This window comes from Thecamonas trahens, assembly GCF_000142905.1.
Source record: "Thecamonas trahens ATCC 50062 unplaced genomic scaffold supercont1.26, whole genome shotgun sequence".
NCBI lineage: Eukaryota > Apusomonadida > Apusomonadidae > Thecamonas > Thecamonas trahens.
The window spans coordinates 143,021-156,475 of record NW_013657654.1 but is presented as its reverse complement, the minus strand read 5'-3'; the positions used below and the strand labels follow the sequence as shown (position 1 = coordinate 156,475).

Sequence of the window (13,455 nt, the reverse complement as noted above, 5' to 3'; positions counted from 1 at the left end):
CCTTTTTGGGGTTGGCGTTGGCGGCCGGCAAGTTTCGAGTGGAGACGGGCTGTGCTCTACTTGCGTTTGCTGCTCATAAAGGTACTGAGACCATATGGATCGGCGGCGGGGGCGGCGGCCGGGTCGATAGAGGTGGGCTGGGCCTGGGATGTCGAGGCGGCGGTCGAGGCACCGTGCTTCTCGAACTCGACCGGGCGGCCGGCCTGGCGCGAGGAGGAGCCGGTGAAGGCCTTGCTGGCGGTGGCGGCGATGGTCTCTGCCGAGGGGACAAAGGCCCGCTGGCGCTGGGCAGCAAAGAGCGAGCCGGAGAAGCCAGCGCCGCCATCCTTGTCGGGGTCGATGGTGTCGCCAAGCCCGCCTGCGCGGTTGAAAAGGCGCTGGTCGTACATGGCGTCAGCCGAGGCGGTGGGCTTGGCGCGGCCGAGGGCGACGAGCTCGGAGATGTCACGGGTGGCGTCGCGCGATTGACCCGAGGCCGCACGGCGGCGCTCACGCTCGCGCTGCTTGCGACGCTCCTCACGGATGGCGTCGCGCTCGGCGCGTGAGGTGGCCGAGACCGGGGCGGCAGCGGCCGAAGAGTCCTCGGCGGCAGCGGCAACGTCGGCGACCGGGGCGGCTGAGACCCGTGGCAGCTTGGCCGGGCGGGCGTTGTCCGAGTATGAGTACGAGTACGAGTACGAGTAGGCGCCGTCGTCGGCGGCAGTGCTGGCACCGCCCTGGGTCTTTGTCCCGCGCTTGCGCTTGAGGTCTGGCCGCAGTGGCGCAGCCTGAGCGAGCGGGGTGCCGCGGTCGCGCGGCGGAAGCGGCACCATGTTGGGGTTGCCACCTGCAGCGGCGGCACCAGCGCGTGCTGCGCTCGGCCCGGCGAGCTGCTGCAGCCGACGGCGCTCGCGAGCCTCACGGGCAACCTCGCGCAGCGTCTCATCCTCCTTGGCCTGCTCCTTGAGCTTCATCTGCTTCTCAACCTTTGCCATGGCCTCAACTTGCTCGCGAGCGGCGGCCTCGGCAATCTGCAAGGCGTCGGTGAGCTTGGCAAACTTGTCCGAGATTGCCGGGGCGACGAGGCCACGGCCTTCAAAGGCGAGGCGTTTGTCGAGCGGAACCGCGTCACCGCGCGGGTTCTTCCAGTTGGAGATGGCCGGCGGGATGTTGAGGTTGGCCTTCTCGGCCTTGGACGGCTTGTGCTCGGGCGAGTGCAGGATCGGGACAGGCGCCTCTTTCTGCCGGCCACCCGGCCGCTTCTTGTGGCGGAAGCGCGACGGCTCGAGCGCGTCGACCGGCATGTCGACCATCTGGATGACTCGTTGCCGGATGCCAGTTTTGGCGGCGGCGGCGGTCGGCGGAGTGTACTTGACAAAGGTGGCGTTACCGACCATGTTGGCGTCGCCGAGAGTGGCACGGCCACGGACGCGGGCGTCGGTCATGGTTGCGTGCTTGACGTTCATCAGCGCATTGCGAGTGGCCTCGACATTGGCAGCAATGTCGTCGGCCGATGGGCGCTCCAGCGCAGCACCCGCCCCGCCAGCCTCGATCAGCGCGCTCGGGCCCGAGTACACGGTAACGCTCTGCGAGTGGCCAGCGCGGGCGACCGCGTCCCACGACGTGGTCCCCGAGGCATCGACGGTTGCGGCGAGGGTGGACGTTGTCCTCCCCCACGACCCATCCCCCGTGGGTACTGGTCAACATGGATCTCGGGATACGCACCACCGTCGTCATAGTCGGCCTCTGTCCGCGGAACCCAGCCCGAGTTGGCCCGCTGTCCGTAGGCCGGGACGGGCGCCTTGGACTTGCCTCCCTGACCAGCAGAGGGCAGAGCCTCCACAGCCTTGGCCGCCGGAAGTGTGGACTTGCGGGTAGGCGCAGGAAGGAGCGACGCCAACGAGGACATGTTTCCCCCCTTGTGTAGGTCGGGTGGGGTGGTGACGTGCCCGGCTTGCCCCTGGCTGTCCCCTGTCCTTGTTGTCGAGTCGCCTTGGTTGGATTCGGGTTCGGCGCGCCCGTCGATGTGGCCATCGGGGAGGGGGGTACGGAGAAGCCCAAGGATCGTGTTTGTGGAGCTGGGATGTGGAATCTGGAGAGGGGGTGATATGCAATGTTTGTATCACCTTCTACTTCCCACGTACCGATGTGAGTCTGGATGCGGTAGATGGCATGTCCCCTGGTCTGCCTGGGGGGGGGCGGTCTGCTTGGGGGGTGGGCCTTGGAGCGGGCTCTATCTACGGGAATGCGGTGGTGGTATTTGTTCTATGCAGCGAGAACGAGGCGATCATGGTTTGCGAGGGTGTATCAGCGCAATGACTCTACTCCGATCAGTCCCCACTTCGCACATGCGTAATATTGGGGTTGGGGTGGGGAAGGGAGGGGAAGGGAAGGGCGGGATACGAAGAAGCAGTTGTGACAAGGTAATGGAATCGACGAATGTGACGAGCAATTTGCGATTCAGAAGCGAACGAACGAACGAATGAACGAGCGAATGAATGAATGAACGCATGAACGAACGAACGAATGAACGAACGAACGAGCGAACGAATGAATGAATGAATAACGAGCGAACGAATGAACGAGCGAATGAGTGAATGAACGAATGAATGAATGAACGAACGAACGCATGAACGAACGAACGAATGAATGAACGAATGAACGAACGCATGAACGAACGAACGCATGAACGAGCGAACGAACGAACGAACCATCGTTCCGCTAAGAGAGGAGAGCATGGAAGGTGTAGCAGGCGGCGGAAGGGGAGGGGGGAAGGAGAAGGGAGTATACCTGACGCAGAAGGGAGGAAGAGGAAGGAACATGTCGGGTAGTGAGCAGGAGAAGCTGTTGCTTATGCAGCAGCAGCTCATGCAGGCGCAGAAGCAGATGCTGGCTGACGCTGCTGCTGCGGGTGGAGGAGGAGGTCCGCACGGGCAAGGGTCGCAAGCTGGACAAGCAGCACAGGCTGGTCACCCCGGTATGGCTCACGTGCAGGCACAGGCTCCACCAGCAGGTGCCCCGGCGGATGATGGATCGTTTGAGGCTCGGCTGGTGGCAGCACAGGCACAGGCACAGGCACAGGCGGTGGAGACTGCTCGTGGACAAGCCCAGGCGCTGTACGAGAACGTGCTGCGCACGGCCATGGCCGAGGCGCAGGCCGAGTACTCGCACCACCTTGCTTCGGCCATGCCGACTGAGATTGCCAAACAGGCGTACGATGCTAGGGTGGCGGAGGCTCAGAAGGCCGCCACCGATCAGTCGCAGGCGCTGTATGGGCAGGTCGCAGGCGCTGTATGGGCAGGTCGTCCAGCACGAGTACGCCCAAATCGAGGCCCAGATGAACGCCACAGGCAGAGGCGCAGGCACGGGCACAGGCAGAGGCGCAGGCACGGGCACAGGCAGAGGCGCAGGCACGGGCACAGGCAGAGGCGCAGGCACGGGCGCAGGCAGAGGCACAGGCACGGGCACAGGCAGAGGCGCAGGCACGGGCACAGGCAGAGGCGCAGGCACGGGCGCAGGCAGAAGCGCAGGTACGGGCGCAGGCAGAAGCGCAGGCACGGGCACATGCAGAGGCGCAGGCACGGGCACATGCAGAGGCGCAGGCAAGGGCACAAGCTGAACATGCAGCTGCGCAGGCAGCTGCACAAGTCGAGGCTGCGTACAAAGAGCAGATGATGCGGGCGCAGGCCGATCAGGCAGCGGCGCAAGCGCAGGCACATGCGCAGTATCAGGAGCAGCTGGCACAGGCGCATGCCCACACCCAGGCCGAGGCACAGGCGCGGGCGCAGTATGAGAAGCAGCTGGAGCAGGCGCAGGCCAACCAAGTCCAGGCCCAGATGGAGGCGCAGGCGTGGTATGACGCGCAGATGCGGGCCGTACAGTCCAAAACCCAGGCACAGCTTGCCGAGCTCGCAGCGTACGCCCAGCACCTGGAGCAGCTGCGCAAGCAGGAGCGTGAAGAGCTCGAGCAGCTGAGGCTCTCGGAGCGGGCGCAGATGGAGCAGGAGATGCTCAAGCTCATCGACGAAAATCGGCGGATTTCGTCACTGCCGCCGGCAACCGCCCCGCCGGCGCCAGCGCCGGTATCGGCCCATGCACCCTACGCCACCTCGTACCCGGGCGTCGACATGCCGAGCCCATATCCATCCCACTATCCGAGTCACATGCCGTACAGCGAGCCGAACTCGCGGCAGCGGTCCTCGTCGTCCTCGTCGTCATCCTCGTCGTCCGACAATCCGGCGCCGGACGCGTTCGAAGACGGTACCCTGTTTGACATGGGCAACGAGGCGGACTGCCACCCGCCGCTTGCTACCATCTCAGAGTGGTCCTATCCACAGCTCCGCGACACGGTCAACAACTGCACCCACGCATCGGTGCTCGAGGCTGCCATGATTGAGCTTGTGGCACGGCAGGCCGACGGCGACGTGCCGGACAACCACGGGACAGCGACATCGACAGCATCAGCCACCTCGCCGTTTGCTACCTCGTTCTCTAGCTCGATGAGCCAGGCGAGCCTCTCGCTGCACGTGCCCGAGGCAGTCAAGTTTCCAGCCTCGCTGCCAAACAAGTGGGTGGCGGCATCGGTGGTGCTGGAGATTTCGCCATCGGGTGTGACGGTCATCCCCAACTCGTCGTTCCGGTCCAAGACGCCGGTCCACTACCCGATCAGTTGGATCGACGCCTACCGGGTGGAGGAGCACAAGGGCAAAGCTGCGTTTGGCATCTCGATCCGCAAGGACGGCAAGGCTGATGAGAAGATTACCACCTGCTTCTTGGCGGGTTCGCGGGCCGATGCTGACCGCATGCGCGAGCTCGTCGGCATCCACGTCCGAAATCACCTCGCCATCGCTTCCAAGCCCATGCCCGAGTTCTGGGAGGAGTGTGCAACAGACTTTGGCCGGCCGTACTACGCAAATCACTCGACCCGCGAGACGTCGTGGGTCGACCCGCGACTGCTCGCAGCGTCGGGCGGTGCGGCACCAAGCTCGTCGTCGTTGTCATCGGCTGCGCCAGCAGCGTCTGCACCTCCGGCAGCGAGCTCGCTGTCGCCACCGTGGGCCACAGTGACACCCTCGGCCCCAGCATCAGGCGGCGGAGGCTCGTGGTCGTGCTCGGCATGTACCTTTGCCAACTCGGGCGGCGAATCGTGTGCCATGTGCGGCTCGGCGCGCTCAGGCAGGACAGCAACTCCGTCGCCGGCAGCGCCGCGGCAGCCGTCGCCGCGGCCGTCGCCGCGGCCGCCATCCGTGCCATCGCAGCCGTCGGGCCCGACCTGGTCGTGCTCGGTCTGCACCTTTGACAACAGCCCCGGCGCGCTCGCGTGCTCGATGTGCTCGACGCCCAAGGGCACGTCGGCACCAGTTGGCGGCGGATCGTACAGCAGCGACTCGCATGGGAACACCGGCGGGCGGCGTCCGGCACCGCAACCTGCAGTGTCTGCAGCCGCGCCGGCGGCGCCGTCTCTCTACCCGTCGCTGCCGCCGGCGTCGAGCGGCGATGATGACTTTATGCGCAGCCGGTATCCAGGTCTGGCGTAAGGCCGGCCTGCTCGAGGCGGCGGCTCTCGGTGAGGGCGCGGGCCATGATGACAATGGCCTTAAAGTTGTAGCCTTGCTGAGCAGCGGCACGGACAAAGCCGTTGTTGGCGGTGAGCGTCGGGACGCCCAGTGCGTCGCCGACTCCAAACACCACCCGGGCGCGGGGCTTGATGCGGAGCGTCGGGCGGAGGCTCGCCATCCGTTCGGAAAGCTCGTCGGGAACAATGGCGACGTTGGCGAGGAGCGCCTCGGCACGGGCGCGCTCGCCGGGCCCAGCCACGGTGTCGAGGATGGCCTGGAGTGAGGCGAGTGCGGTCTCGCAGACCACCAGCCGCTTGCCGGCCATCATCCGTTCCATTAGCGGCAGCTGCCGCTGCTGTCGCTCGCTGGCAGCTTGCTTGGCAATGAGCGGGTCGTCAAACTCGGTCTCGGCGCCGCCAGGCTGGCAGAGGTCCGAGACATAGGCAAGGATTGCGGAGACGTCCAGATTGAGCATCTCGGCGCTGCTGTCGGCCGGCGGCGTGCTTGCCGCCGCACCAACCACGTCCCCATTGTCATTGCCTTCGGGCTCGTCATACTCGTCGTACTCGTACTCATACTCCTCGATCGTCTCGACAACATACCGATTGCCCTGCGCGTCCTCGATGATCTTGCCGCCGGCCATGAGATCAGCCAGCTCGGCCTCGGTGACGGTGGTAGCTGGCGCCGAGACGAGCGGGCCGGCCGGGCTGTCAAGCAGGCCAAACGAAGCGAGCGTCGACGGGCAGATGAACGGTGACGGGGCAGCGGCGTGGGCGACACCATCGAGCGGGCCGAGATCGACCCGCTCGCCGCGAACAACAATGCCAAGCGCCTCCAGGTCTGCGGCGACCGAGATGGAGACGCCACCGACAAAGACGTAGACGACAGCCGGAATGGTAAAGCCATGTGGGTGCTCGGCGGCAGCGTCGAGGAGGTGGCGGGCCTGATCGATCATGGACGACGACGAGGCGCGGCCATGGCCGGCGTACATGTTGTGAAAGGGGACTGGTGGAGTGACCTTGACCTTGAGCCACTCGACAGCCGAGTGAGTCTTGACCACCGCATCGACGTAGACCTTGGCCTTGGCGCCGTACTTGAAGGATCCGCCCAGCCTGACGAGGCCATCGAGCTTGCGTGCGGTGGCCAGGATGGCCGAGAGGGCGTGGAGATTGGATGACTTGACCCTGTTGGCTGTGAGCGGAATGAGACCCGTCCGTAGCCGATCCAGCATGCCCTCCTCCGCCCGCAGCCGCTTGCGGAAGGAGACCAATGAGTGCGCCAGATCCCGTGCGTCCCGCGGCCGAGACACCTCGCCGCCACGCCGCCGTCCCTTTGCCGCCGCCACCTCGGCCTCCCCCAGCATGGCCTCCACAACCTCCAGACTTCGATCTAGCAGGCTCTGTAGCACCTCCACCTGCGCACGTAGCTCCTCCGGGTCTTCGCTTCCGTCGCCTTCCATCCCTTGTTGCTCTGCGACGGTCGAAGTGGTGTGTCTGAGGGCTTTGCTTGTGGGCGGTGAGGGGTCCGCTGCGCTGGCCTGCTGTCGTCGAAGCGCAAGACCTTCCAAATGCCATCCTGGGCTCTGCCGCTGGCCGACGCGATCTCGCAAGGAAACGGGAGCCATCGAAATGCTATGCGATCAAAGTGTTATGAGCTCGGGTTTGAGAACGAGAAGCGGGTGTCACTGCGCAGTTGGGAGAGCGCCCACTCCTTGTTCTCAATGTCGGCGAGGATCGAGGTGTAGGACGCCACGAGGTCGTCAAACTCGCGGCCGAGCCGCCCGAACGAGGCCTCACGCGCACGCGCGGCTTGCAGCTGATCGCGGGCAGAGGCGAGCGCTTGTGTCAGTTCGTCGCGGATGACGGTGAGGGCTGGAAGCGTCCGTGGCGTGTAAGTCTCCAGCAAGAGCTGAAGCTTGGTGACCTGCAGCTTGAGGGCAAGCGCGTGGGCGCGGGCGGCGAGAAACTCGCCACGGACTCGCTCGGAGCGGACCGCAGTACCAAGCAAATGGTCCTGAATGAGGGTGACCACCGAGCCAATACGAGAGCCGACGAGAGTGTATAGCTCCCAAAAGGCTTCAAGCGTTCGTGCGTTGTACGCGGTCTCCAGCTCACGGGCGGCCTCGGTCTCGAGGGTCGCCTCGGCGACCCATGCCGCCAGACTCGGTCGGCCGCCGGGCGACGCCTCCTCGCTCACCAGTGAGGCGAGGAAGGTGGCATCGGCTGCAAGCCGCGCCTGCAGCTCTGGCCGCAGTTCGTCAGCCAACGCGGCCAGCGCAGCGTCCATCGCAGCGCGGCGGGCCTCCGGCGACTCGGCCTCGAGCGCATCGGCGCCCACAAACGGCGCCAGGAGCGACCACTCGAAGAACTCGGGGTCAAGGCCAAGGAGATATACCCCATGTACGCCTGATGGGGTGCTTGGCGACGGCACACCAGCTCTTGTGGCGACAGCACCCAAATCGACCACATCGTGCAGCGCGTGCCAGGCGAGGACCCGCTCCAGCAGCAGGACCGCCTTGGCCGACATCGACGTCTTCCCCCCGCCACTCTCTGGCACCAGCCCCATCGAGCCCAGATGATAGTCGGCAACAACCGCGGCTGCGGTATCCAGCACCAGTTGCTGGGTGGCGTCCTCGATCACTGCCGCCCGATGGGCAGCCTTGGCTTCTCTCAGCCGATCTTCCAGCGAGGAAGACGCACCACAAGCTCCGAGAGTGGTCTCTGCTACGAGATTGACATCTGCTTCTGCCTCAATCCCCACCTCAATTCCATCGACCGCCCCGATCTCCGTTGCCACCGCCTGAGTCTGGCCCCACTCGGCCTCGTCGTCGGGCCGTCCAGCCCGGCCCGTCCCCACCGCCCCCACCGCCCGCCCCGCCCCCATCCCCATGGGCCACTCCAGCCCCAGCCCCAGCCCCAGCCCTGTGTCCATTCCCGGCAGCAACGCCATTGTCCGCTCTCTGCACAAAAGGTGCTAGATGAGTGGTGCCGTGGCGGCAAGAGTCGGCTGCAGCAGTCGGTGGCCTCGGACGCCGGCGCTGGCTCGGGGGCACCGGCTGGGGCACTGGCTCGGGCACCGGCTCGACCAGCAGCAGGTCTTTGTCCGGGATGGGCAACAGGGTGCTGGATTGGGCTGCACCTCGCTCTACCTCACATACACATACACACCTCTCCTTCTCTATATGGCGAGCGATGTGACAGAGTGGGCGGCGCGGACGCTGCCGCTGCCACGGCTGCTTGAGGCGCTGCTGGAGGCGGTCCCGCAGGTCGTGCCCGGGGGCTTGGCAGAGAGGAGCTACGCTGAGGATGGGAGCGTGAGCTACACATTTACACTGCCGGCGGTCGATGCCTCGGCGTGGATGCCTCTTCCGCCTCCGACCTTAGTGGATCTGCCGGTGGAGATCCTGGTGGCCATCATGGCTGAGCTGGGGCCTCGTGATCGCGCCCGTGCTGGACGGAGCTGCCGGGCTCTGCGGGCGGCAGCGACGGGCTATCCGGGTCTCTGGCGGGTACTGTCGCTGCCGGAGATGATAAACGGCGATGCGCATGGCCGACCGGACGCTACCTTGTGGGCGCTTGCGCGATCGCCTCTGCTGGCGCACGTGCGGGTCCTTGATCTGGTCGATCTCTCCAACGCGAGCGATGATGCGCTCGCTGCGGTCATCTCGGGCACGCTGGTCGAGCACGGTGCGGTTCCGAGCCGCATTTCACTACACGGTTGTGACCAAGCCGGCAACGCATGTGCGGCCGCGCTGGCGAGGCATACGGCACCGGATCGAATCATCGGGTTGGTGCTCTCACGGACCGCATTCAGCGACGCTGCACTGGTCCGGCTGGCGAGTGCGTGGTCGGAGTTGGAGCGATTGGAAGCGTTTGACATCTCGTTTGCACCTCGAGCCACCTGCAGTGGCGTGGCTGCCCTGATCAACGCAGCTACGACACCGGTGCTGGCGGTGCTAGCGCTGGATCGCATTGAGCTCACGGCGTTGCACGTGTGGCAGCTGCCTCCAACGGTGACATCGCTTTCACTGGCGCACGCGCGGCTATCGCCGAGCATGGAGCTGAGCGAGTGCAGCGAGTGGCTTGGGCAGATGCCAGCGCTGCGGAACCTTGTCGTTGATCGAGCTGGCTTTGTGGACGAAGCCTGGCTCACCAGCTTTGTTGGACCGCGGCTCGCGCCATGGACCGAACTCGGCCGGCTCTCGCTCTCGGGCTGTCCGCGACTCACACCGGCGATGGTGAGCACGGCGTGGAGTAGCGCGCTGGCCAACGAGGCGGTCACGCCTCTCCCGGCGCTCACAGCGGTTGACCTCTCGCGGACGGCGGTGGATGACTCGGATGTGTGGGCGATTGCTGAAGCCGCGGGCACTACGCTCACTTCTCTCAACGTCTCCTGCTGCACCGACGTGACCGGTAGCGGGCTGCTTGACTTGGTCAGTTTTGCGCTTCCTGTACTCACCGCCATCGACGCATCCTGGTGTGACCGCGTCTCGCGGCGAGAGGCGACCGCTCTGCGCGAGCTGGTGGCATCTCGAGGTGAATGCGATGGAGAGAGAGTTTGATCTAGGCGTAAAAGTGGCGACGGCTCGCTGTCTGGATGCGCTTCGTGAGTTGCAAGTCCTTGGGCTCGACAAGAGTCGAGTCGCGGTGAATGGCGACAACGTTGGCGAGGTGAAAGAGCTCGACGACATGGGCCTCGGCTGCGTGCTGCAGGGCTGCGTAAGCTTCATCGGAGATGCCCATGTCAGCGCCAGCGACATCGCGGAGAACGCCCGGACCACGGCCTGGAACATGTCTGGAGCAATGGCGAGGTCGGTGGACTTTTGCGCGCTGCGGATCTCGCGGAGAGCCAGGGTACCTGGGCGATAGGTGGAACCGCTCGAGCCGGCGGTAGCGAGGGCAGCATCGACGAGCCGATTCTCTTCCATGTCGCGGTTGTTCGCGCCGCCGTGGACAGGCAAGAGGCGGACATGAATGTGCGGCAAAACGCCGCCGCGGGCGATGATGCCGCTGCGGAAGTGATTGCTCAGCTCCTCATCGCAGGAAATGGAGAGAAGAACGTGGCGCTCGTTGATACGGGCACGGCGGTTGTCGCGGGCGGCGTTACCACTCAGCTCGAGGATCTCGGCGGTGATGTACTCGGTGAATGCGGTAAGGGCGACGAGGGCCTCGACAGAAAACGCAGGGCTTCCATCAGGGAGAGAGAGGACCGAGCTCCCGAACCGCTTGGCAATGCCGGAGCGGGTAATGAGGGTCGAAAAGACTAGACCACTGGCGGTGGATGCGGTTCGTAGCGTGGCTGGCGGTTGGGCAGCCTTCAACTTGATGACGGCCCTGGTTGCTTCGGATGTACCGTGCATGGCCAGCTCGCCCGGCACAGCGAGGCGGATAGCAGCAACGACGTCGGGGAGTTCAGCGGAGCGTTCGTCGGTCTCGAGCGAGTTGGCGATGAGTTCGTCGCGCTTCGCCATCAGCTGACGGGTGGCGGTGACAACGTCGACGAGCGACGACACCACGATGTCCTGGACAAGCTGGGCAGCACTTGTGCCGATGCTGGTGCAAGAGTGCACTTGCCGAAGTACCTTCTTGATCTGTGTCCGCCACGCTGTCTGGCCCAGGTTGGCCGGCAGCCGCTTGAGCACGGCCTTGCGGTCGCTCTCGTCGGGTGTGTATCCGCGGCGGGCAGCCTCGGCGTCGAGGCGGGCCATCAGACCGGCCTTGTAGGCTTCGAAATCTGAGACAGCGGGCGGCGGCGGGGCTTCCTGCAGCAGCTGGCGCTGTTCGGCCAGAATCAGCTCGGCGTCGGAGTCATCAGTAGGGTCGGGGTAGCCGATGGAGGCAAGCGAGACCGCGGCGGTCTTGCCATTGCCAGCCTTTTTTTTGTCGCCTTTGCAGTTTTCTTCTTTGCGGCCATCTTGGTCGTCTTGGTCGGCTTTTTTGCCTTGGGTTTGGCCGGTGGGCCCCAGTTTGCCAGCTTGGACTGCGGATCCACGCGGACCCGCGGAGTGGTGCAGAGTTTGCAGTGGTTGTTGTCGGCAGGGTTGTTGGCCTCGCAAGCAGGGCACTTCCAAGGTCCCGATGGTGTGTGTCTGGGTTGTCCAGGCGACAAGTTGTTGGGCGATCCAAACTTGAAGTTGCTATACGGTTTAGGCGCAGTGGCGTTGGGCGATCCGAACTTGAAGCCGCCTGACGGCTTAGGCGCAGCGGCGTTGGGCGATCCAAACTTGAAGCCGCCTGACGGCTTAGGCGCAGCGGCGTCGGGCGATCCGAACTTGAAGCCGCCTGACGGCTTAGGCGCAGTGGCGTTGGGCGATCCAAACTTGAAGCCGCCTGACGGTTCAGGTGCGGCGGCGTTGGGCGATCCAAACTTGAAGCCGCCTGACGATGCAGGCGCAGCGGCGTCGGGCGATCCAAACTTGAAGCCGCCAGACGGCTTAGGCGCAGTGGCGTTGGGCGATCCAAACTTGAAGCCGCCTGACGGTTCAGGTGCGGCGGCGTTGGGCGATCCAAACTTGAAGCCGCCTGACGATGCAGGCGCAGCGGCGTCGGGCGATCCAAACTTGAAGCCGCCAGACGGTTTAGGCGCAGCGGCGTTGGGAGATCCAAACTTGAAGCCGCCTGACGATGCAGACTTTGTCTTGGAGCCCGTAACGAGAGTGAAATTGTCGCCGTTGCCCGACGCGGGCGACACAATGTCGTCGATCCCATCTGGGCCGCCATCACCATACACCTCACCCTGAGGAAGGGCTTGCGGACTCGACTGCGGGCTGGAGACCCTGAAAGCATCGGCAGAGCTGGGATGTTCGTCCTTAGTTGCGCCATCGCTGGGAAGAATGGTCCCGACAAGGACCTCCGACTTGGACCACGACTCGCCGACGAGGTTGAGATCGCGAATGCCAGTGAGCTTTCGGGCGAGGAAGAGGAAAGGAGCCTTGAGCGACGCGTAGTCGTTGTTCGCCACCGCGGCCTTGACCGAGAGCCCAAAGACAGCATCAAACTTGTCCACGTGCCTGGCCTCACCACCGGGCACGTCTGTCTTGTTAAAGACGAAGACCTTGGGGATGCCATCACAGACTCGGACCACATCCCGAAGCCATGAAGTCCTTGCATGTTTGACCGAACTCCTCGACGAGGCATCAGCAAAAATCACCGCCGCTTGGCCCTGGATGTAGTACCCATCGCGGAGGCCACCAAATTTCTCCTGTCCGGCCGTATCCCACACGTTGAACACCAGCGGGCCGGACGAAGTCGCCAGCCTGACCTCATCCACCTCGACACCAAGTGTGGCTACATGCGGGGCGGATGGTGTGGTGTGGTGTGTGTGGGGTATATGTGAGTGTGTGCATGTTTGTTTGTATGTGCATGTGCATGTGTGTGTGCGTGTGTGCGTGTATGTGTGTGTGGTGGTGCAATGGAAGGCGACTTGGTGTGGTGGTGGCAAGGTGCGTGACAGAAGGGTGACCGAAAGAAAGGCAGGCATACATGCCTGGGCATACAAAGGGGATGGGGATGGGGATGGGTGAGGAGATGGGGGAGGGAGGGGGATTGCATACCAATGTACTTGGTCTCAAAGGCAAGGGAGTTGATGGCCTTGAGGAAGGCAGTCTTGCCTGTCCCTCCATCTCCCACAAGAAGGAGTTTGAAGGTCGGGGCGTTGCTCATGGTGGCTCTTGGAGGGTGAAGTGGGGCGGGATGGGGTAGGGGAGGGAGGGGAGGGGGGGGGGGAGAGGGGGGTTGGGGGGGGGGGTTGGGGGGGTTGGGGTTGGGGGGGGGTTGGCGGGCAGGCGCGGGTGCGGGTGAGGCAACCACTTGACTTGCTTGTAACAGGAGATGGACCAGTTGAACCGTACGTGGTGTTTGTGTGTGTGTGTGTGTGTGTGTGTGTGTGTTGTTTGTGTGTGTGTGTGTGTGTGGTGGGG

At 64.5% G+C, this 13,455-nt stretch overlaps 6 protein-coding genes across 6 annotated transcripts in view; 3 read left to right on the top strand and 3 right to left on the bottom strand.

Moving 5' to 3' along the window:
* Window positions 1-56: 56 nt before the first annotated feature.
* AMSG_06169 (puff-specific protein Bx42) lies at window positions 57-1,888 on the bottom strand (the record flags this gene model as incomplete). Its single annotated transcript, XM_013901905.1, has 2 exons — window positions 57-1,647; window positions 1,677-1,888. 2 exons carry the CDS (start codon window positions 1,886-1,888, stop codon window positions 57-59), a joined length of 1,803 nt encoding a protein of 600 aa, XP_013757359.1.
* Window positions 1,889-2,799: 911 nt separating this feature from the next.
* AMSG_06168 (uncharacterized protein) lies at window positions 2,800-5,596 on the top strand (the record flags this gene model as incomplete). Its single annotated transcript, XM_013901904.1, has 2 exons — window positions 2,800-3,270; window positions 3,330-5,596. 2 exons carry the CDS (start codon window positions 2,800-2,802, stop codon window positions 5,514-5,516), a joined length of 2,658 nt encoding a protein of 885 aa, XP_013757358.1. The 3' UTR covers window positions 5,517-5,596.
* Window positions 5,485-6,996, bottom strand: AMSG_06167 (UPF0415 protein C7orf25; the record flags this gene model as incomplete). The annotated part of the gene is made up of 1 exon (XM_013901903.1): window positions 5,485-6,996. The coding sequence occupies one exon, from the start codon at window positions 6,994-6,996 to the stop codon at window positions 5,485-5,487; it is 1,512 nt and encodes a 503-aa protein (XP_013757357.1).
* A 1,722-nt stretch (window positions 6,997-8,718) lies between these two features.
* On the top strand, window positions 8,719-10,076 carry AMSG_06165 (uncharacterized protein; the record flags this gene model as incomplete). Its single annotated transcript, XM_013901902.1, has 2 exons — window positions 8,719-9,949; window positions 10,039-10,076. The coding sequence occupies 2 exons, from the start codon at window positions 8,719-8,721 to the stop codon at window positions 10,074-10,076; spliced, it is 1,269 nt and encodes a 422-aa protein (XP_013757356.1).
* A 23-nt stretch (window positions 10,077-10,099) lies between these two features.
* Window positions 10,100-13,204, bottom strand: AMSG_06164 (GTP-binding nuclear protein ran/tc4; the record flags this gene model as incomplete). The annotated part of the gene is made up of 4 exons (XM_013901901.1): window positions 13,090-13,204; window positions 11,535-12,823; window positions 10,358-11,409; window positions 10,100-10,331 (listed from the first exon to the last, which is right to left on the bottom strand). Exons 1-4 carry the CDS (start codon window positions 13,196-13,198, stop codon window positions 10,100-10,102), a joined length of 2,682 nt encoding a protein of 893 aa, XP_013757355.1. The 5' UTR covers window positions 13,199-13,204.
* Window positions 13,205-13,348: 144 nt separating this feature from the next.
* Window positions 13,349-13,455, top strand: part of AMSG_06163 (uncharacterized protein) — a 769-nt gene continuing 662 nt past the window's right edge. The window contains exon 1 of the mRNA XM_013901900.1: window positions 13,349-13,382. Within this exon, the coding sequence (XP_013757354.1) occupies window positions 13,367-13,382 (16 nt within the window). The 5' untranslated portion in view covers window positions 13,349-13,366. The remainder of the gene's footprint in view (window positions 13,383-13,455) is intronic.